Raw genomic sequence first — 22,910 nt, forward strand, 5'->3', positions numbered from 1 at the left:
GAGTCTCGCAGGAGACGCCCCTAGGTAGACGTCACCCCGATATTCCTCGAGCCCTGGGGCTCAAAACCCTTCATCAGGCGACGCTTCGCGCTCGCCCCGCCCCACCGGTGACGCTGTTGAAACCCGTAAGGTTCACAGCTAATAACATTTCGAATCCACACAACGGAGCTCGGTTCGGCTTCAGCACCAGAGATAGACGGACGTTATAGTTGCATAATCATTTCATAAACTTGATAAATAAAAAATGTTTTCTTTAGTTTTTGTTTATTAACTGTTTTTTTTAGATAAAATAAATCGTAATTGCTTACTGTATAATAATAAACGGGGGTAAACTTCTTTTATTCCTTGTTCCCTTACTTTAGCAGGTGGACACGTTGATTATATCCCTTGTCAGTGGATATAATCGGGTGATATAATTTTTGTCTCCTGTTGCTCTGTTTATAGGCTATAGTTTTTCACTTAACATTAGCTTGGCCATCTACTTGTTCTATCAATTATATAAGGCAGATTTAACCTTGAATTGAATACTCTACATTTCACTTCTCGCGATGCAAGAAAATTGAATTTTGAATAGGCGGGAGTAAACCTGGTTATTGGCGTGACGATACAGGCCGTGGCGACGCATCGCCACGCTATATTATTATGGAGTATATGCACATTACGTAGTTGAGTTGTGGCGATTTCAAATAAATTGTTAAATATTTATTTCTTAATTTTATGCCGTTTTTAATAAAAATGTAATAAAAATGTAATCAACAGTTATTATATTATGGAATAAATTTGTAATACTTTATCTTTTCAGTACGCTATATCTGATTCCTGACGTGGTCTGTTCTTTTATAAATATCACTTATATGAAACAGTTTCAATGTTTCCCATCTGTGAGGCGTCCCGTGATTTTTCATCTATCCTCGTTAGCTCGCTACCTACTTACCACCTGGTTGCAGTCTTTGCGGCTAACTTGTAGTGCAGTAAAAAAAAAATTACCTTATCCCGGGGCGTGCGGTAGACGGGCAGGTACCGCAATTGTAGCATGGCGTGTGGGAAGGGCGCGGCCCACAGGTGCCGCGGCGGCACTCCCGCGCGGATGGCGTTCGTGCTGGCGGACAGCCGGCGGATGTGCTCACTCAGCACCCTGCGCACACAGCTCCACTATAGCCACTCCGAGACCGATAGCTTCGAACATTCGAACATTCGAACTTGCTTCGAACATTCGAACTCGCTTCGAACATTCGAACTCGCATCGTACATTCGAATTCGCTTCGAACATTCGAACGGGCATCGAACATTCGAACTCGCTTCGAACATTCGAACTCGCTTCGAACATTCGAACTCGCTTCGTACATTCGAATTCGCTTCGAACATTCGAACGGGCATCGTACATTCGAATTCGCTTCGAACATTCGAACTCGCTTCGAGCATTTGAACTCTCTTCGTACATTCGAACTCGCTTCGAACATTCGAACTCGCTTCGAACATTCGAACTCGCTTCGAATGTTCATTATAAAAATTAAGCTTAGTTTGCTATACTCCACGAAAAGCAGGAAAATCTGTATGGTGTAATTTATAATTTCTTCAATCCTTATACTCCACGCCAAACAGATCTTCTGCAATGTACCCTCTAAGCACGCTTCGTTCCGAAACCGGAGCATCCTCAGGAGATGTTGACTTTACAATGAATAAGTTAAGATTATTAATTGTTAGATATTGACTTAAGAATTATTCATTGTAAAGTAAACGTCTCCTGAGGATGCTCCGGTTTCGGAGCGAAACTTGCGTAGAGAGTACATTGCCAAAGATCTTTTTGGTGTGGAGTGTAAGGATTGGAGAAATTAGAAATTATAAATTCTAAATTCAAAAATTCAAAATTCATTTATTTCAAGTAGGCTTAATACAAGCACTTTTGACACGCCAAGTCGGTCCGTGTGTAATGACTCTAACACCGGTTCGGAAGGCAGATAAATAAATAACACAATACAGATTATTCCTAGTTTTCGTTGAGATGTTGAGAATTAAGCTTAGTTTTCATAATATATCATGGAATATTCCGTAAATTAACGCCTGCTTCTATCCAATATTCGAACGTTCATCATTATCAAACCATTACGGGCCAACGGCAGGGCACGGGTATTGAAGCGGTTAGCCCAGTGGGCAGGAGCTCAACTTTACTTCAGAGGGGCCGAGTTAGAATCCCAGCACGCACCTCTAACTTTTCTAAGTTATGTGCGTTTTGAATAATTAAAATATCACTTGTTTTAATTGGCCGAGTGCAGATTGGCAGACTTCACACACACGTTTGAGAACATTATGGAGAACTCGCAGGAATGCATATGCAATCCGCCGAATCGGTATCCTAACTTTAGATAGCGCCTAACGTCGTTAGACATCACATAACAGTTCGTGGAACTTTATATTTCTCTAGGAATCACCTAAATCACTAGGTATCCGATTGAGGCGATTCCTAGATTTAGTGTGATCATCATCGGGCAGGGGTCTCCGCCCACAATGAGAAGGGTTTAAGGCCGTAGTCCACCACGCTGGCCCAGTGCGGATTGGTGGAGTTCACACACTTTTGAGAACATTATGGAGAACTCTCCGGTATGCCGGTATCCTCACGATGTTTTGGTTTACCGATGAAGCAAGTGATATTTTAATTGGCTAAAACGCACATAATTCAGAAAAGTTAGAGGTGCGTGCTGGGATTCGAACTCGCGACCTCCAAAGTGAACTCGACGTTCTAACCATTGGGATATCACCTGTAAGATTTAGTGTAAACGGGAATTAATGTTAAAACACTGAAGAACACTCACTGATCCCTGGCGATGTCTCCGTCGCCGTTCGGGAAAAGCACGTGCAAGTAAAGTCTCGCGAACACCGCGCGCTCCACCGTCACTTCCGCGCTCTCCAGTATCGTGGCTGTCGCACCTTAGATAACATGTATGAATGAATGAATGAATATACTTTTATTGCACACCATATAAAGTACATAAAAAAAGAAAAGTATAACAAAACAACGTATACATTTTGGCGGCCTTATCGCTTAATAGCGCTTTCTTCCAGGCAACCAATGGCGAAGTAAACCAATACAGAAAATAGTTAGGTGGTGTATATATACATATAGCCATAAAATAAATATATCATTACTTAAATAAATATCTACCAATATATAAAAATGATATTTACTTAAAAATAATATAAGAATTAAATATGAAACAATATACATATATTTATTTCTATATTTATACAATATACAAATATAAATAATTATACTCAAACATAAATAATAATAAAAAAATAATAAGAGAAGAAGGGAGCTGTGAACTGTCACGAGTAATCAGATCATTGAGACAAAAAGTGATCTTTCACAAGTTAATATCATATTATAGTTGCATTGCTAAAAAAACCTTATTGCTTGGGCATTAAAGTTTATAATCACTTGTGTTGTATACCAACTACTGGATAACTTATCCATTATTTATAAAAAACAAAGTAGCTGGGACAATATGTCTCAAATTCATAAACGTACGAAAGTTAACAAATAAATACATAAATAAATAATAAATATATCACGACAAAACGCACATTGCCATCTAGCCCCAAAGTAAGCACTTTGGGGGTTTATTTATTTATTTATTTGGTGGCTTGTGTTATTGGTACTAAGACAATAAATGATAAAAAAAAAATATCCTACGACAATACACACATCGCCATCTAGCCCCAAAATAAGCACTTTGGGGGTTTATTTATTTATTTATTTATTTGGTACTAAGACATTAAATGATAAAAAAATATATATCCTACGACAATACACACATCGCCATCTAGCCCCAAAATAGGCGTAGCTTGTGTTATTGGTACTTAGACAACTGGTGAATATTTATGAATAATATACATAAATACTTGTAAATGCTTTTAAGATAAACACCCAGACATTGAAAAGCATTTATATGTTCATCACACAAAAAAATCCAGTGTTGGTCCAGTTACCTTAGGTGTTTATAATATGGCACTGTGTTCTTGAAATCTTAAAATTTCACTAGGACTATACTTTCACTACACTACACCAGCTCAAACAGCTTAGTAGTAGTACTAGCGTCTTCTTTCTATATATATAAAAATGTTATGTTGGTTTGTGTACGCTTTAAAAACTCAAAAGTTCTGCACCGATCGAGCTGATATATAATACGCATCAAGGATTGTTTTTATCCATTTTTGCATTAGTCACATAGCAGACAGTGGAAAAATTTATTGTTCAAATGAAATGTATTCTTTATTTTGTTTCTCATTTCAACCATTCAATCACAATGTGCCACAGCAAAGCGTGGCATGGTGCATCTAGTCTACGAAGACCATTCGCAGATCCCGGTTAATGTCTTAATTTCTTACATATTGTGGAGCATTAACGATTCCTCTGAGTGCTTTATTTTGTAATTGCTGGATTATTATTATTTTAAGAGATTGTTTGGTACATCCCCATCGCTGTATATTGGCATTAAAACTTGTTTGATGATGATGACGTTGAATGTCCTGTCGTGTGCGTTAATATTTTTTACATCTATATTTTACGTCTCTTTTGTATCCACCACCTAAATCACCCAGCAAATGTTAGTTCGCTGTCGTTCCCGACAGCAGTTTATTCGTTGGCCGAACATTTGGTAGGTTTGCTTACCTTCCCAAGACGGGTCAGACTTGATCTCGGCGGTGATGGCTTTGATGCTGGCCGTCAGCCTGGCGGCGCGCTCGTCCATGAGCTCGCCGTTGAGGAGCGCGTGCGCGTGCGCGTGGTGCGCGGCCAGGCGCCGCAGCGCGGGCCCGCGCTCCAGCTGCTCCAGCACGCGCGCCGCGGCCGCTGCGCGCGCGCAGCCCGCCCACTCCCAACGGACCAGCTTGATTTGCCTGAGGGCAATTTGTATATTTACTTTATGTTTGACGTTATACTTCTTTTGGCGCGTTAGGGAAAAACAATGAGAGTAAATTTATATATAGACAACATTTTAGTTTTTCTAAAAAAGGATTCACAGTCCTCCTTCTTAGTCGTTCACATTTGACAGAGTAGTCGTGGTTGACTACGATGCATTTTCTTTGGCTACAGCAGCCCCCACGATGCGCCTCCACTTGTTACGGTCTTAAGCGTTTCGGGAGTTTCCGAATTCATTCATTCCGGTGATATAATTGATACAATTGTACAAAAATCTCAAATTTTAATGTCGATTGAAACTTGGTTGTCCGTTAATTAGTCTATTAGTATTCCAAATCTTATTATGTTTATTATGTCCATGACTTTAATTATGTAGAATTTTTTTTTTGTGATAATTATATAAACATTATTTAAGTAGATAATGCGTGATTTTAACACTTTCAATGTATTAAATAACTTTTTTCTATTATTAGCGTAGTTTTTTCTATAAACGTAGAATAAGGCGAGAGATTTTCAAAAATATTATATTGTAACTCCAAGGAAGTATATAAATAAATAAATAAATATACTACGACAATACACACATCGCCATCTAGCCCCAAAGTAAGCGTAGCTTGTGTTATGGGTACAAACACGGATTTTTAAAGAATTTAAAGATATGAAACATGTAATATAATAATAATAATAATCTTTATTTCAGACATTTGTCCATATCGTTTTAGTAGAACAATGAAGTTAAACCTATGTTAGTACTTAACAACTAAAAAACAACCTTATATTCAGGTCACTCACGTCTGTAGGTCGTGCAGCGAGTGTGCCAGGGCCGCGCGGCACGAGGCGAGGTACGCAGCGTAGGGTCGTCGCGCGGCCAGGTCGGCACGCAGGGCCGCAGCCAAGCGTGCCGCCCGCGCACCGCACGCGGATAACGCACGTGCCGCCGCGGCCGCCTCGGCACTACCGCCCGCGCGGACCCACTCCGTGAGATTCGTACTTGTACACCGCTGTTATTTGAATTACAATGAAAAGATAAAAGCGATTACTTTCAAGAGCTAACTTTTAATAAAGTAAAATAAAATGTGCGCTTTAATAATAATATATAGTACTTATCAATCTGTTATAATAGCTTAAATCATATTTACATTATTTTTACATTTTTAACTAGCGTACCCAGCCCGCTTCGCCGGGCTAGATTTTACTTTACTCGATTTAAACAATTAACTTACATCATTAAATTTTTAATTTAAGTCTCATAATATATTTAAACATTTATTTCTCTCCGTATTCATTCTATTCTCTTCTCGAGCGGGTGAAGATCATTATCTACACCCATGTACACCCAACAATAGAATATCATCATAGTTAATAAAAGCTGTATTTGACAGTTCAAAAATAGGAGTGCTCCGATCGTCACCAAACTTTACAGGATTACTCGCCAGGTCAATCCGGAGATTCCCTGAAAGTTTCATTGAAATCGGTCCAGCCATTTCGGAGCCTATACGGAACATACCCACACTTTCTCTTTTATATTATTTTTAATAGTTTTTAGTTAAATACTTATTTTAGTTTTTATTTTTTTATAATGTGACCGGAGATAACAACAATAATTCTGTATACACCTATAATTGATTATTGTTATGGCACTAGACGGAATTGTGAAATGTAATTCTAACACATAATAAATTTTTTTAATTAAGTTACAATTAATTGCTGGTGTGTAAATTAATATATAGTCTAAGGAACGAAAACAAGAATTACTTAATATACAATACATTTTGACTGTTTTCATCGTACAAAAGTGTTTTAGTTAATCTGTCCAATGTTTATGATAAAAATACACAAAAAATATGAATAAGATTTTTATAATAATTGTTTGATGTATAACACGCATTCTTTACCGAGTATCAGCGGCGCTTTGAAACGTTTTAAAATTCTCTTAATGCATAGTTAATTATTTAATTTTTTAATTTTTTATCACTGGTAACCTTCAATTATTTTGAATGTTCCTTAAAGATACTGCAGATCAGATAAATAAAAGGGGCTGCTGATATTTGACGATAAAAATATTGCTGCGATTCCAGATACACTCGTAAGAGACGTGGCGCTTTAAAGGTAGCCAAATTTAAGCTTTCAAATGCATAGGAGCTACCTTTAATAATTGGATAGGAGGGTCGCTGCCCACTGCGCCAGTCGGTCGTCATTGTCAGATATATTCCCTCGCTGACTTTTTTTCTAGGTAATAATGTACTCATTATGTATCATACAAGTATGTAATACATAACTTCCAAATCAAAAGTTTTCTCAGTACTCTTCTTGTAACTAATTTTATAGGCAATTTTTTTGCTACTTTGGGTAAATTTAGGCAAATTTTCTTATTTGATCCAATTAACAAAAAAAAATTTAGGCTTTGTTTCTTCGCGATAGAAAATTTAGCTTTCTTTTGGCGAAGAAATAGTTAAAATCGATCTAGTACATTCAGATCCTATTCGATACAAAACGACAAAAAAAAAATCCTATCTTTGACATAAGACAGATAGATAGATACTTTATTACACACACAAAAAAAAAAGAAAAAAACGCAAAAACTTAATACATTTATGCAAAAAAATATTACTTTTATATACTATATGTTTAATAGATGCAAACACTGCACTTACGTTGGGTACATATTGCACACAGTGGAAGTCGGTGTTGGACAGCACGACGCGCAAGCGCCGCTTCATGCTGTTGAACACTTCCGGGTCGTTGAGATCCACGACACCCTCGCACCTGCGAGACAAACATTTTTTTTATTAAACTACAAGTTTTATTTAAGACAAGAATGGCTTAAAATTATGGAACGAGCATTAAAGCGGAAGTTTGAACGTAGTGCCACTGAGAGAAAAGATGAGGAGTAGTGGACTTACATAGGAAAGTTATGGTATACTGAAGAAAGAAATATAGATTTGAGATGGGCATAAACGTTAAAAATTAATAATACTGCTACATGTTAATGCATAAAATTTGCAGTTATTTTTAGCAACTGTTAAATTTATCACAGACAGATTGTTACATAATTAATTCCCATTTCCTTCATACTTTTTTTGTAGTAGTAATGAAGATCAGCCTTTATTTAACACTAATTAAATATAACATTTTCAATTGCAACAGTTAGCAGTAAGTTATATCAACTTGACTAAATAATAATCTGTCTGATGAACAGTGAACAGAAAATTAACAGTTTGCAGTTGCTATGTTGAAAACAATTCAATAGAGAGAGACGGAACGAACATCATTGTCATCGCTTCCTTTCCTTTCCTTTGTTTCGTCGTCCTGCGCTGCGGCCTGCAGTAGTAGGATAAAGGGAGACAAATATATATACGTCCGTGTCACCGCGCCGTACACTGCTCCGCTGCCATTATTTTTATCTGTGATCGTAAGAGTTGTGACTTGTGACTAATAGATTTAACAACTATCTCAGAATTCTCAATTTCTGAATCTCAGAATTTATTTAACAGGTGTTGACACTAAAAAAAATTAGCAGCGTTAATTTAGCAGCTTATTAATATTAGACTCTCTAATATAGATGTGTTCATCAATCTATTAGCAATTAATTGTTCTTTAGTGCACACAAATTCATGGGAAGAAACACAAATGAGGTACAATAATAAATTTATGAAAACATTGGTATGCAGGGGCGGCCTTTTTGCTAAAGAGATCTCTTCCATACCACCCATGAGGAAAGTAATCTATGATTATAAAGGTTAGCGGCGCAACATAAAAAATATACTGAATATAAACATATTAAATCTACTGTTATATATATTAACTAATAAATACTATAAATATAATTTATAGATGTGTATATGCACGTTTATTAAAATATATACACAACACAATAAGTAAATTTCATAAGGAAACTTTAAATAAAAAGAAGCATCACCCATTACCGGCCCACTTCAGGCCTCGGGTCTCCTTGTGTCCTTCCACAATGAGAAGGGTTTAGGCCGAAGTGCACAAGGGCGGATTGGTTGACACTTTTATATAGTAGCAAGGAATGTATAAAGTACTTTAGAATATTGTAGGAAGTTATATAATTATATGAATATGAAATACACAAAAAAACAAAATACAGTCGAAAAACAGTCAAATTTTGATAAGGATAAAAATTTGGTCAATGTAAGCTACCTCTCCATATCATGGCCATCGGGTAGGTCGGAGTGTCGCGATTGCCTCCGCGGCGTGCACTCGGCGGCTCGTCGGTACTTGGCGAGGATCTCCTCGGAGCTCTCCCCTTCCCGGATCTCCTGGGCCACATCCTCGCCGCCCAACTCCTCTTCGGATACCTTCATCTCTGCAATGTTTCAAATCTTAGAACAATAAATATCAACTTATCAACAGATTACAGATAGATTGATATCTGTAATCTGTTGTATGGATTTTTTTGTCAGCAACAACGTTGCCAAATGATAAATCTGAAGGTTACGGATAGATTCGATTATAAAAATTGGGTATGAATATCGTAGCAAATATTGATAAACTTTGAAACTACTAAAAAGCTTTTTTATCTAGGATTAGCATGGGCTATCTTTTATTTTAATATTTAATTATTTCTTGTTTTTTTAATAAATGTATCAGGGAGGTGTGAAAAATATAATGTTTAACGTAGCTAACTACCCTATTGTTTTCGTCTCCGGCGCCCTTAAGCACCCCGCTACACTCAGGATTCTAGATGTAAAAATATTTGAGTTACTTTGAGATGTATTCCGGCACGTAAACCAATACCCCCATGTTCAACAGTCTACTATATAACTATCATCCTCGTCATGTCAACCAATGGACGTCTACTGCTGGACATAGGTCTTTTGTAAGGAGTTCCGAAAACCATTGTCTTGTGCCGTTTCTGTCCAGCTGCCTGTAAATAGCTTGATGTCATCCGTCCACCTTTTTGGGGGTCCACCAACGCTGCGTTTACCCGTGCAAGGTCGCGCAGTCCACCTACCTGAAGGTTTAGTTACTCTCTGTATGGATGGAAGTTCACTGTCATCAATATTACCTCCGCTATGATGGTGCGAGCGACCCTTGTGCCGGAACATTTTGATTTTGTGCAGCAAGTTGCCACCGGAGCGTTTCACGTTATTCTTCAATTCATCCAAGTTGTTCACTAGTCCGTCTTCGCCCATAATTCGTCTCCTGTTTAAGAGTTTCATTATTATTATTAGAGTGTAAGGAAAAATAAAACAAAAATTAAACAAATCAATTATTCGAGTTATCGGACAATATACGTGACCATATTTATGTATTTTATTTAAATGAAATTTTATTTTATTGTACACCTAACCGAAATAAAATTATTAACAAAAAACAAAACACTAAATAAAACACAGGTATAATAGGCGGGCCTTATCGCTAAAAAGCGATCTCTGCCAGGCAACCCAATTTAAACCACTTTATTGCATAATACAGGAAACACACGCAGGAACACTTACGTACACATAATTATGTGCAAAAGCGGCCTTATCACTAAAGGGGATCTCTTCCAGGCTACCTTAACTAATGGAATAAAGCAATGAGTGACGGTAAATCGCAATTCTATACAATTCTATACATAGATTAACGCACTACAAAAATACATAAATAATTAAAGAAAATAGTAAATGTAATAACACATAAATACACATATGGTATTAACATATTTATAGTGACAAATAGTGCCTTCTTACACGACTATTAAAATTCGCAAGGAACTTAGAGCGGCGAATGTCATCAGGGAGTGCATTCCGTTGCCGCTTTTCAGTAAAGGACTCCGAATAACTGGGAGAGTTACATTTTACCATTCTTAGAAAGTTTTCATATTTCATACTTAGAATATCTTCTCTGGTGGATCGCTGAGAGCCGATATGTTAGTTGCGGATTTCTTTTAAGGGTTTTAATCTAAACTATCTTGCCTGTGAAATTTTACTCCGTCTTTTTGGAAACCCGGAAGTCTGAGTAATTTTACATCACATATTACAGAGCGGGAAACCAGCGTATTCGTTGTCTTATTTACGACTTTCAAAAGCGGACGTTTTTGCCGCGCACGTCTATGCTAATATTCGAGTCATCCACTTATATCACACCTAAAAGTATTGGCAAGTGCCTGTTAAAGGAGTCTACTGGATATGTGGTTGCTGGTACACACAAATGTTTTGGGGACCATCCATAAATTACGTCACACAACTTGTCACATTTGTGAGACTCCCATCCATAGTGAAGCGTAACATATTTTGAAATTAAAAACATCAGTTGCAATGTGACGTCAAGAAATTTAGAAAATCCTCCCACATTATTCTTTTACAATGACTCCGTAACGTGTGACGTAATTAACTGAAGGGCCCTTGTCACAATCATTCATTTCACTTACCGCTGCGTTTTCTCGGCTGTGGCATCGAAGCTGATACTCTTCGGTATAGCGCCCGTCGAAACAATCTTGGGAGGCGGACTGATTCTCCTCTCCGTAACGTTCTCCGAGTTCACATCCTGACTCGAGCTTTTGTCTGACACCGACGTTTCGACACTATTAACCGAGAGCGTACTGAGGGATATATTACTTTCGTTTCTAGTTTCTCTCTTTTTCTCAACTCGCGACGAACTGATATTGACGATGCTGGTCCTCATTTCTGATTTGACGATTCTTGAGGTAATGTTGTTGACGAGATTGGAGCTGATTGTGGCCGAACTCATGCGCGTCATGAGGTCGGAGATGGCGGACCGGGGCTCCGGGTCGGGGCGGTCGGACTCGATGCCCGAATCGAATCGGCGGTCGTATTGGGACACTGAGAGTGCGTTGAACGAACTTTCGCTAGAGTTTAAAGATCTGAAACAAATATACATTATTTATTCATCATCATCAACCCAGTGGAGAAAACGTCAGAATATGTGTGGAGAGCATTGTATGGAGTTCCGGACTTTCTGAATCTGAATTAAGTGGTGAATAATGGTGTGAGGACAGCTTTAGTCGACTCGTACACAACCGCGGAAATAGAACAGGGTGGTGACAACTGTATTCTGATCTGCCGTCACTATAACGCTAAAATAAATTAAAAATCAGCATGCCACATACCTGTCCATGAGATCGTTGTTGTCGTACGCCTTGGAGGTGGAAGGCAAGGCGTACTTGGCCGGGAAGCTGTCGTCCACCCACTGGCTGGTCGCGTCCGAGCCGGATGCGCAACTGAGTCCACTTGGCTCCTCGCCGCCCGCCGCGTCTTCCACGGTCGACTCGGACGGTGCACTGTTACTGGACACAAACACCATTAACAATAGTCGTTAATCTAACATCAATTTTGATGCGATAACTTTTTTAACCGCTTTGAGCGAGCTTTGGTAGGGTTAAAAATCTTATGGGGTTTCTTTAGAAACTAAAGTGGCTTCCTGTACGTCGTAACCGTCTGCATTTACTTTTGCTCCTGTACTGTGTGTTATTTCATTTAAAAACTCGTTCATACTTTAAAGAGAAGCTAAATTTTTTGAAGGACAATCAGTCTAAGGTAGTGCCCTGCTCTGACGCTGAGTATGCCTTTCCACATGACCAAATTTTATAAACATTTATGAGCTATTTCAAAAAGCGTTGCAAGTAAGATGACTGTTTATTTACTCTTATTTAAGTAAATATTGTATGGACAAGCATATTTTATTAGCTTATCCTATTAAATATTTATTATATTTAAGATGTATTTGTGTTAATGTATTAGTTAAATTGGTTAATGTTTTAGTTTGTAGTTATTCGCATGTGTGCATTTAAATTTATTTTCCATCTGCAGTTGAGGCCGCCTTTCATATTCTTCTTATATTTTCATGTTTCTGTTTTCTTGTCTATACATCCTTTATTTAATGTGGTGTACTAATAAATAAGCTATGCAGAACCAAACCACTGCCAGTCATATGGAGAAGTTACTCCGCAAAATGGAGCGCGTTAGCTAAGATTTTGGATTATTGATTAACCGCAGTAAAGCCAAAATGATTTTTATAGAGAGAGCCAAAAATAATTCGCCGTAAATTATTCAAATCGCGAACTGCCAGGGAACGCGTTTTTAAATCGCAGAAGCGGGCAGTCAGGATACTTGCTCACGTATCGCAAGACACCCCAGCTCGACCCAACTTTATCAAATTAGGTATTTTAACGTTACCTTGCCTACTAATTTATAATGTAGCAGTATACGTAGCACAGCACAGAAACGAGTTTGCCAAAAGGAGTCATTCTTACTTACGGTACCCTCATAGACTTCTATCCAAATATCACAGCCTTAAAAAGGCAACAAAGACTGTAGCAGGCATGGGCCCAGAAGTTTTTAATAGGATACCAGGTAGCATAAGAGATGAACCAAATAATAACTTATTCAGGAAAAAACTGAAGACTTGGCTTATCGAGAAGGCTTTCTACAGTTATAATGAATTCTTGGAAAGTAAAATATTGTGAAGATTGACTGTACTTATTTGTTATTATAGAATAATATTATAATGTATTTATGAAGTCATATACATTTGCATGAGATAATTTATTATTTAATAATTGCTATAATTGCTTGCTGTGACGTATAATATTAATATTTATAAATAAATGACTATTGACTATTGACTAATAAACCTTGTATCGCGGCATCGTACAAGATTATTTTGGATTTTTTTTAACCCAATGAACCCGTTTAGTTTTCGGCATAAAAATAAAAAAGCTTCCTATCCTCACGGACGCAAGCTCCAAATTTGCCCTCTATGTAGAACTTCTTCAAGATCTGTTAAGCTTAACAGCTTAAGTAACGAAAGTATTTTTTTTATATTCTGATATGTTTTATGATGATGGATTTGAAGAAATAGATATACTTTTCGCTACAAAAACTATTAAAACACGGCGTAGTTATTCCAGCGTTACACCACGTTAAATGAGGGGGCCAAAGCATATCAACAAACCTTTGCTCGTTGAAGTTATTCTGTGGCACGTAGTCGAACACGTCATTTGACATAGGGGGCGCTGTACTTGGACTCTCCGGCGCGGACGCGTAGCATGTCATTACCTGAACAAGATAATATTTGTTACAGTAAAAACACAAGGCGGGTTTTACCGGGTGATTGCTTATGAAATACACTTATGCATCTTTCAAAATTATTATATAACGTTGCATTAGGCCTAAATGAAATAAATGAATTCGAATTGAATTTGTGGACTATGGCCAGTGGCGTGCATAGAGGGCATAAGTTTAGTTATCAGGGCCTCTAACGTATAGTTACGCTTTGGTGACCTGTTTACATTGTTTTGAGAAAAATAAATTATTATTATTATTTAATCCCTTTTTCAGTCATCTCTCAGAATGAGAAGGGGTGGGGCCGTAGTCAGTGGCGTGCATAGAGGGAATGCAAATGATATAAAATGAAGAAAATCTCCAGTACGAGTTATAAGTACTTAAGTAAGGGTAAGCTTTTTATAACTCTTACTGGATATCATCTTCATTTTATATAATTTGTATACCCTGTGCATACCCTCTATGCACCCCACTGACTACGGCCGAACCCCTTCTCATTTTGAGAGATGACTGAAAAAGGGTTTATATAATAATAATAATTTATTTTTCTAAAAACAATGTAAACAGGTCACCAAAGCTTAACTATAAGCTAGAGGCCCTGATAACTAAACAGAGTTTAACATATGATGGTGATTAGGCTGATTAAAAAAAAACCGGCTAATAAGAGCTTCAAATTTCCTACAAAAATATGCTTTGGTCCGCTAATTCAATGACCGTTGCAAAAAAACGAAATATAATAATTTTTTTTTAATTTTGCAATTAAAAAAAAATTATTCCTGTGTTATTTAAACGGGAAATAGAAATTCCCGATGCGCGACCTCATAATAATAATATTAAGGGCACTGCTTTTTACAGGCGTCTTTTCACACCTTCTCGGAAGTTTTTATGTGAGGAATTTGAAAAAGAAAATTTAGCCGTTTTTTTTGAATTAGCCTAATAATTGTGATGAAGATGAAACATCGCGTACATACCGGGTATCCGTTGACGAGGATGCTCTTCCTGTTCTCAATGGGGTAATTACGCGGCGACGTGTGAGGGGTGTGCATGGGCAAATCGAGTTCCCCGCCGCGACACAGGGCTGCGGTCGCACTGAGGTATCCAACGTTCCTGTTTATATAACTTTGACATTAGGACACTGTTAACCTGCTGTAGGCAACTGTCTTAAATACTCCTCTGCATACATGCCGGAGGACGTCGTACGACACACGCAGCTCTGCTAATCTGCCGTCACCACACGGCACAATGTGGTGTAGCACACAAATATTATTAAAATTAAGCTTCATTTTCTATACTCCGCGTATATAGCATTGTAAAGTCAACATCTTCTACAGTACACTGAGAGTACACTGCCGAAGATCTGTTTGGTGCGGAGTATAAGGATTGAAAAATTACACCATACAGATTCTCCTGCTTTTCGCGGAGTTTAGCAAATTAAAATTAAGCTTAATTTTCATAACATATCATGGATTTCCGCAAAGTAACGCCTGCTTCTATCCAATAGATATATTGATGAAAAAATTATAAATTCATATACATGACCTAGAATTTATTCAAATAAATATATGTACTACGTTTTTGCGGCGCTTGCGTTTGAGACTCTAGGGCCATGGTCTTCGGACACGAAAAATTTTATTAACATCGTGTCACAAAAATTGGTCCTTAAGTCTGGTGACCCAAGAGCTGGCGCTTATTTAGCCCAACGGCTAAGTCTAGCTATACAAAGGGGCAATAGCGCCAGCATTTTGGGTACCATGCCCATAAGTGAACAGTTAGTCGGCTTATATTTATTATAAATATTAATTTTAGTTCGTAATTATTATTTCCATCTATATGTATTATTATATAACAATGTATTATTGTATAAACAATAAATTAACATAATAAATTTTTTATATAACCTTACATTGCTGTGTTAGTTCATTTAACTGATAACTAATGTGTCTTTTTGTATACCATTTTGTATACTTTTGTAATCAAATGTACCTGTTTCTTTGTGCCCAATAAAGAATAGTAGTATATTATTAATACACACATCGCCATCCAGACCCAAAGTAAGCGTAGCTTGTGTTATGGGTACTAAGATGACTGATGAATATTTTTATGAATAATATACATAAATACTTATAATATACGTATAAGACACCCAGACACAGAAAAACCATTCATGCTCATCACACGAACATTTTCCAGTTGTGGGAAATAGAATAAAATGAAATAAAAACTAATAATATTTACTATAGCGATACTAATTTTAGGTGTGTGTGTGTGTGTGTGTGTGTGTGTGTGTGTGTGTGTGTGTGTGTGTGTGTGTGTGTGTGTGTGTGTGCGCGTGTGTGCGCGCGTGTATATTTGTAGATGAGAGTATATAGTGTTGTAAAAGAAATCCAGTTATTATACGCTCATTCACCTGTTAGTTAGATTGGGGCGCGATGTATGTCTAGGGCTGCTCACATCAGGTCGTTTTGCAGTGCCATTCTGTGAAGAAGATAGAAAAAAAAACTATAATCACTATATAAATACACTTGGCCAGCGTAGGTGGTAGACTACGGCCTAAATCCATCTCATTCTGAGAAGAGACACGTGCCCTGTAGTAGGCTGGTAATGGGTTGATATGATGATGATTCTAGTGTAATAGTCACAGAATTAAGAACATACAGAATCCATGTGCAAGACTAATATTGAAGCATCAAAAACCACTCCACTTTAGTAGTGTTTCTCGAACAGGCGGTTAGTCACTTCATTCCATTTAGCAGTTGGACAGTTATTATTTTAACTCTAATGTCCTAGTCGTTTTAGTAATCATAATATATAAGACACACACAGATAATGGGCAAAGTTTTTGAACTAGCAACATTCCGCGGAAGTGAAGTGAGTTGTGCGCGGGGCGTTTTCACCGTTTTAGGAAACAATGCAATTATGGCTAAATGAGGGTTCCGTATGTTCTAAAATGGGGAAAAAGGGCAAAGTTTTTGAACTAGCAACATTCCGCGGATGGGAAGTGAATTGTGCGCGGGGCATTTTCACCGTTTTAGGACACAATGTAATAATGGCTAAATGGTGGTTCCGTATGTTCTAAAATGGGGAAAATGGGCAAAGTTTTGAACTAGCAACATTCCGCGGGTGGGAAGTGAGTTGTGCGCGGGGCGTTTTCCCCTTTTAGGACACAATGTAATAATGGCTAAATGAGGGTTCCGTATGTTCTTAATTCTTTGTTAATATAATAACTTACGGCAATTTGGTGCAGCTTGTTGGTCGAGTTGGCGGTGAGAGGCGCCAACTCCTCGTGGTGGGACGCTCGTCGGGGCCACGAGGTGTCCGAGCGCGCCGCAACCGACACGCAATCGTCGGTGTCAACCTAATTAGAAAAAATTTATAGTCCTTAATATTTACTACCGCACCAACCTGTTCTTTATAAGAATTACTTTCACCAAAGGTTGTCTGGGAGAGATCGCTTTAGCAATGAGAACGCCTTTGCACACCTAAACTAGTTTGAAGTTTCTATATTGTTTGCGGAGGCAAATTAGGAATTTAAAGTTTTCGAATTTTCTCTAGTCTGCTCTGGGTTAGGTTAGGCCGTGGCCTATCGGCAAAGACATTTCTTCAAGCGAATTTAGCGTTCCGGTACGTCAATCTTAGACTGCATTATTGATTCATTATCACTTACTACCAGGAAATTTAATTCATTTGCTGACTTGGAAGTGGAATATTTTTTTTTTATCTCGACGAAAAAGAATCAGTTAAACATGTTAATAATCATATAGCGATCATCCAGCCAATCGTTTGCTATAGGTACAAGGATAACTGATGAATATTTTAAACATAAATACTCATAATGTACACCCAGACACTGAAAAACATTCATATTCATGAAAGAAACATTTTTCCAGTTGTGGCAATCGAACCCTGGCCTCAAAATGCAGTGTCACTGCCCACTGCGCCACTCGGCCCTCAAAGTTTACAAGTTTACACATGCTTCATAAATCACCTCTGTATTGCGGTCGCTGTCTGAAGCCAGCACGTCCATACTCCACGCGGACTCACTCGCTGTCTCCGACACGTCCGGCGCCACCGTGTTCGCGTTCGACCCTGGTCAAACGAAAATCCATAATGTTATTAAACAGGTTTAGCGCGGGAGGTCGTGAAATCGAAAGCAACAGCTATATCTTATAAATATATCGTATATCGATAGTGATCAAAACGAAACCAAAAATTTGATAATTTTTGTCTTGTGTCCCTGTAACGACGGTACTCGATACTATTTCATATGTACTGATTTGACGATATCTGGTAAAACCGCCAAAACGTGCCGCCAAACTTAGTTTGGCGTAGCGTTTAACCAAGCAGATGATCTGTTAACTATTTCAATTATTAAAAGCTACTCAATGTGGGACTTGTGGCGGCGGCCATCAAAGTTAAAGTCAAAAATATCTTTATTCAAGTATATCAAAAGTGCCAGCTATGGGCGGCACATTATATATAAGAATTACACGGTAGTGAGATGATGGCGATAACCACATTCGCAAACCTAAAACTAAATCTACGAGGGTTCCAAACGCGTCCTGGTCTAAGAAGAAGCCCACAACAAACTTAGCCGGGTACCATCTTGGACCGCTTTCATCAAGAACACATCCGACTGATTTACCTTTCAAACAAAAAAAAAACAAAATAAAAACCGTTTCAACCGCTCGGCAACTAAGATGCCTCAGATAGAAACACACACACACACGCACACGCGCACGCACACACACACACACACACACACAAACACACACACACACCAAACTTATCACACCCCTTCGTTTTTTCGTCGGGGGTTAAAAATAAAAGGTCAGTGGTGGAAGATATGGACTGGAAGATCGCTAACCTTGACTGGTGGCTACTTGAGTGTGCTCGCAAGAATCACCGATAGTCTCCGAGTCTGACGCCAACACGTCCGTGCTCCACGTGTCCGACATGATACTTATCGTTTCGTCACCCTCTAGAAGTTTCTGCGAAACGAAGAGAGATTCATCAGTGTAGCAGAGTGCTATTTTTTCTTATACAGAGGCAGCTGGCCTTTGTTGCATAAAAATAGCTGATAAGAGATGTGCCGAATATTCGGCAAAGATCACCGACCATCCGGCTTTCTTTTTCTCGATTAAATGTATATAAAACTCGATTGTTTATAAATATTTTTATTTCATAATCAGACTTAGTGCGCGATGATATTTGAAACCGTCGTCAAACCAACTGTTAAACTCAAAAAACTTTCTTAACTTGTGTTATCTTTGTTTGTCCACATGTGTTGTCTTTTATACGTATACGTACGGTACGTGACGTTCGCATCCGCAATCAGTAAATGTGTCTAATTTGTTTGTTTTCCTTTAAACTCTAAATGAAGCCAAAATAAACACATGTTGTGAAAACTTTGATGGTTTATTGGAATATATTAACTATCTAATCCGAGGTTAAAATATGTAAAATGTATAGCCGTTTGTTTTTCAAATAAATAAAAAATGGTCGTAGGGACTGGTAATTTCAGCTGCATTGATCACTCTTCGCAAGTTGAGGAATGATGTCCTCGGTTAGATATTTTCTGGCCGGTATTTCTGATTATAAAATTAAAAAAAATACTTTGAATCCCGTAATCGACTTGCCCGGCTTCTTTACCACCGACTTATCTCTGATCACCGAAAAATCGGCTAGTAGGCGTAATTCATAATCAGTACATCTCTAAATATATTAATTGGACGTAGTTTAACAAAAAAGATCCAACTCACTTTAAAGAAGTTTCGAGATGTATAAACCATGACAAATAAATGTGGCAAAACGTTGCAATAGTTATGCACTTATGTCAGTGTGAAAAAACACTAACTATTGCCCTAAATAACTTGAAACTACATCAATATACGTTGGATCCTTTTTAATTAATTACTTCCAATTGTTTATAAAAATTTAAATATATATATATATATACAACGTGTTAATGAAAACTGAAATAATACTTCGCAGGCTTTAGAGGTACATTATGTACTGTCTCTGAGACTTATCTGTGAAGCCGAAATTCTTATAGTTATTGAGTAAACCACTGCCATACTTTTATTGAAAGAAATAAGATACCTTCATCACATCACATGCATTTTTTTATCATAAGTAAACACTTAGAATGTTTTGAATTCGTTTTTATGGATAAATAAATATGCTCCTAATGAAATATACTTATAAATCCTTCAATATTATTTCGAAATTCTGTTACACGTTATATAAACAAATGACAGAGATTAAATAGATATTTTTACCTTAATTTCGAATTTGCAGAATTTATCTTCAATATCGTTACGACTTTGCTTCAGAAGTTTAGCCTGAGCGGCGCTCGATGCTTGGCTTACTGGAGCGTTGGCTTGAATCCTGGCAAATATAAACTAATATTATAAATGTGAAAACGTTAGTTGATCCTTCTTACATGCAGCGACGGCAACTATATGTCTGGTAGGAGGCTATATGTAAGGTAACTGTTTGAAATTTAATTTGGGCTAACACTAGCACGAAAACATACATTTATCTTCTTTTCTTCTTAGTCGTGCACTCTTGGCAGAGTGGTCGTGGCTGCTGAGATGAATATCATGGCGCTAGGCATCATTGGATTGCACGGCTTCTCGCGCGAGTCTTCTCCACTTTTGGCGGTTGGTAGCGTGTCGAAAACATTCTACCACAGTTGTCTGGGTCAGCGATTTCACCGTATCTACCCACTGAGTAGGTGATCGCCCTCTTGCCCTTTTTCCTTCAACCTGTCCTTGCACCACCAATCGTTCAATCGACCCCTCATTCCTTGAGATGTGGCCAAAAAACTTGAATATGCGTAACTGCACCGTAGACGAAAGTCGTTCCTTGATATTCAGTTCTTTTAAAATTGAATTGTTGGTGCGGAATGCAGTCCAAGGGATCTTTAAAAGGCGTATCTAGGCACCACAGCACCACATCTCTAGGGCATCGATTTTTCGGCGGTCTTGTAGTCTAAGTGACCAGGTCTCCGCTCCGTATAAAAATATTGGACAGACAAGGCACCTCATGAGTCGAATCTTAGTGGTTTTGGTTATTCTCTTATCTTTCCATATCTTATTAAGCTTCTCCACTGCAGACCTTGTTATCGCACACCGCCTTCGAATTTCGAGGTCACATCCCCCAGTATTAAATATAGTTGAACCAAGATAAATGTAGGTTTGCACAACCTCACAGTGCTTTCGATTTCCAGCCTATTTTGGTTTCCTCTACTATCATCATCTTGGTTTTGTCCCTGTTGATGTTAAGACCGAATTCAGCACTAGTTACTTCCAGACGTGCTAGCAGAATTTCTATATCCTCTTTGGTTTGGGCAAGAAGCGTAGTATCATCAGCATATCGCATATTACTCATTTTACGTCCTCACACCGATATACCTTTATCCCAGTCTTCCAGAACAATCCGCATTATGTATTCGGTGTAGACGTTGAACAGGAATGGAGACAAAATACAACCTTGCCTAACGCCAGCCTCGGTTTGAAAAATTGAAGAATGTAATTCGTCTACCCGAACAGCCGCCGTACCATCTACGTACAGTCTTTGTATGAGATGTATTAGGTGTTGAGGCACATCCATTTCCAGCAAAATTTGCCAGAGTTTGGCCCATTTAACAGTATCAAATGCTTTACGAAAATCTACAAAACAGATTTATAAAGGAATGTTGAACTCTCTAGCTTTCTCTATTATCTGGCGGATTACAAGAATTTGCTCCCGTGTACCTCTTCTTTTTACGAAACCAGCTTGCTCCGGTGAGATTTGGTGTGATAGATAAGCTTGAAGTCTTGTGTTTAAGATATGAAGTAACACCTTACTCGCATGTGATATTAGAGAAATCAGCCTGTAATTGTTGCATTTCTTTGTTGAACCTTTCTTATGTAGAGGTATAAATAAGGAATGTGACCATTCCTTTGGCCAACACCCTGTTTCCCAAATCCTGCAGCAGATGGTATATAATACATCAACGCCTGACTCTCCTATTGCCTTAAATATCTCAATGGGTATCTCATGGCTTTATTACACTTAAGATGTCGGATAGCGGCATATACCTCGTCCCTCATTATAGCTGGTTCCTGCTCTTCAATAATATCACATTTATCTTAGACTGCTTCATTACTCACCATTTGCACACGAGGGTTAACTTGTAGTGAAATAAAAAATAAAAAGAACACGGTAAGATGTATCTCGCACACCCAAACGCTTCATTGGAAGTAACTAATTTGTGAACTTTTTTAAGTGTTGTTTTTAATTATGCGTGTACTTTTTTTTTTCTTAATTAATTATCTGTTATAAGTGTTGCTAGCGTTGACTAACTATCGGGAAACTATTGAAATGGATTGCTTTATGCCCTAATGTGCAATGTACTAACTCGTAGTGAAATAAGATTATGTTTTTTCCATTTTTGCCTGGAAGAGATTGCTTTGTGACGGCCAAATTGTATGCGTCGTGTGATCTTGTTATTTACCATTTTTCTGTATTTTAAGTACCGTACAGTAAAAGTATCAAGTCATTCATTCATTCATTCATTCCTTAAGATATATCTTCCACACCCAACTGCTTCAGCTCACGGAGGAAAATAAATTGATGTTGCAAAGTAATTTGTTTATTTTTATTTATGTGTGTCTTAGGGGAACACGAATTGGGAAACTGTCAAATCTCTCTGGATATTTGCATTAATAAAATTTAGAAGATATAGTTAGATTCATGTATTCATCGTCAATATCTCACCGTCTCGGCGGCACGTCCCCAGCCGCGTCGCCATCTGTGACTTGCGACGAGGGAGTCTCCCGACCGGATATGTTGGGGCTGCCACGACCACTCACATTTGCAGACACCTGGAAATAACATTTACGCTATACCAGCTGTTGCTCGCGACGTCTTCCGCGTTTTTACGGTTCTTTATGAACCGGTAATCATTAATTTTC

At 38.0% G+C, this 22,910-nt stretch overlaps 1 protein-coding gene across 2 annotated transcripts in view; it reads right to left on the reverse strand.

Annotated features, from left to right (window-relative positions):
* The window catches only part of LOC120637688 (receptor-mediated endocytosis protein 6 homolog), a 51,582-nt gene that overhangs the window by 6,282 nt on the left and 22,390 nt on the right, over positions 1-22,910 (reverse strand). Inside the window, exons 12-28 of one of the 2 annotated variants that reach the window (XM_039909637.1) lie at positions 22,714-22,820; positions 20,229-20,337; positions 18,815-18,938; positions 17,936-18,036; positions 17,180-17,305; positions 16,358-16,425; positions 14,922-15,057; positions 13,841-13,944; positions 11,997-12,167; positions 11,298-11,750; positions 9,951-10,087; positions 9,083-9,248; positions 7,573-7,684; positions 5,711-5,919; positions 4,670-4,896; positions 2,811-2,925; positions 988-1,135 (exon numbers count right to left, since the gene is read on the reverse strand). In XM_039909637.1, the coding sequence (XP_039765571.1) occupies positions 988-1,135; positions 2,811-2,925; positions 4,670-4,896; positions 5,711-5,919; positions 7,573-7,684; positions 9,083-9,248; positions 9,951-10,087; positions 11,298-11,750; positions 11,997-12,167; positions 13,841-13,944; positions 14,922-15,057; positions 16,358-16,425; positions 17,180-17,305; positions 17,936-18,036; positions 18,815-18,938; positions 20,229-20,337; positions 22,714-22,820 (2,613 nt within the window). Of the gene's footprint in view, positions 1-987; positions 1,136-2,810; positions 2,926-4,669; positions 4,897-5,710; positions 5,920-7,572; positions 7,685-9,082; positions 9,249-9,950; positions 10,088-11,297; positions 11,751-11,996; positions 12,174-13,840; positions 13,945-14,921; positions 15,058-16,357; positions 16,426-17,179; positions 17,306-17,935; positions 18,037-18,814; positions 18,939-20,228; positions 20,338-22,713; positions 22,821-22,910 lie in introns of both variants that reach the window. The other variant, XM_039909636.1, reaches the window with a different exon arrangement.

The sequence above is a fragment of the Pararge aegeria genome, chromosome 4, assembly GCF_905163445.1.
Source record: "Pararge aegeria chromosome 4, ilParAegt1.1, whole genome shotgun sequence".
In the NCBI taxonomy this organism is placed as follows: domain Eukaryota; kingdom Metazoa; phylum Arthropoda; class Insecta; order Lepidoptera; family Nymphalidae; genus Pararge; species Pararge aegeria.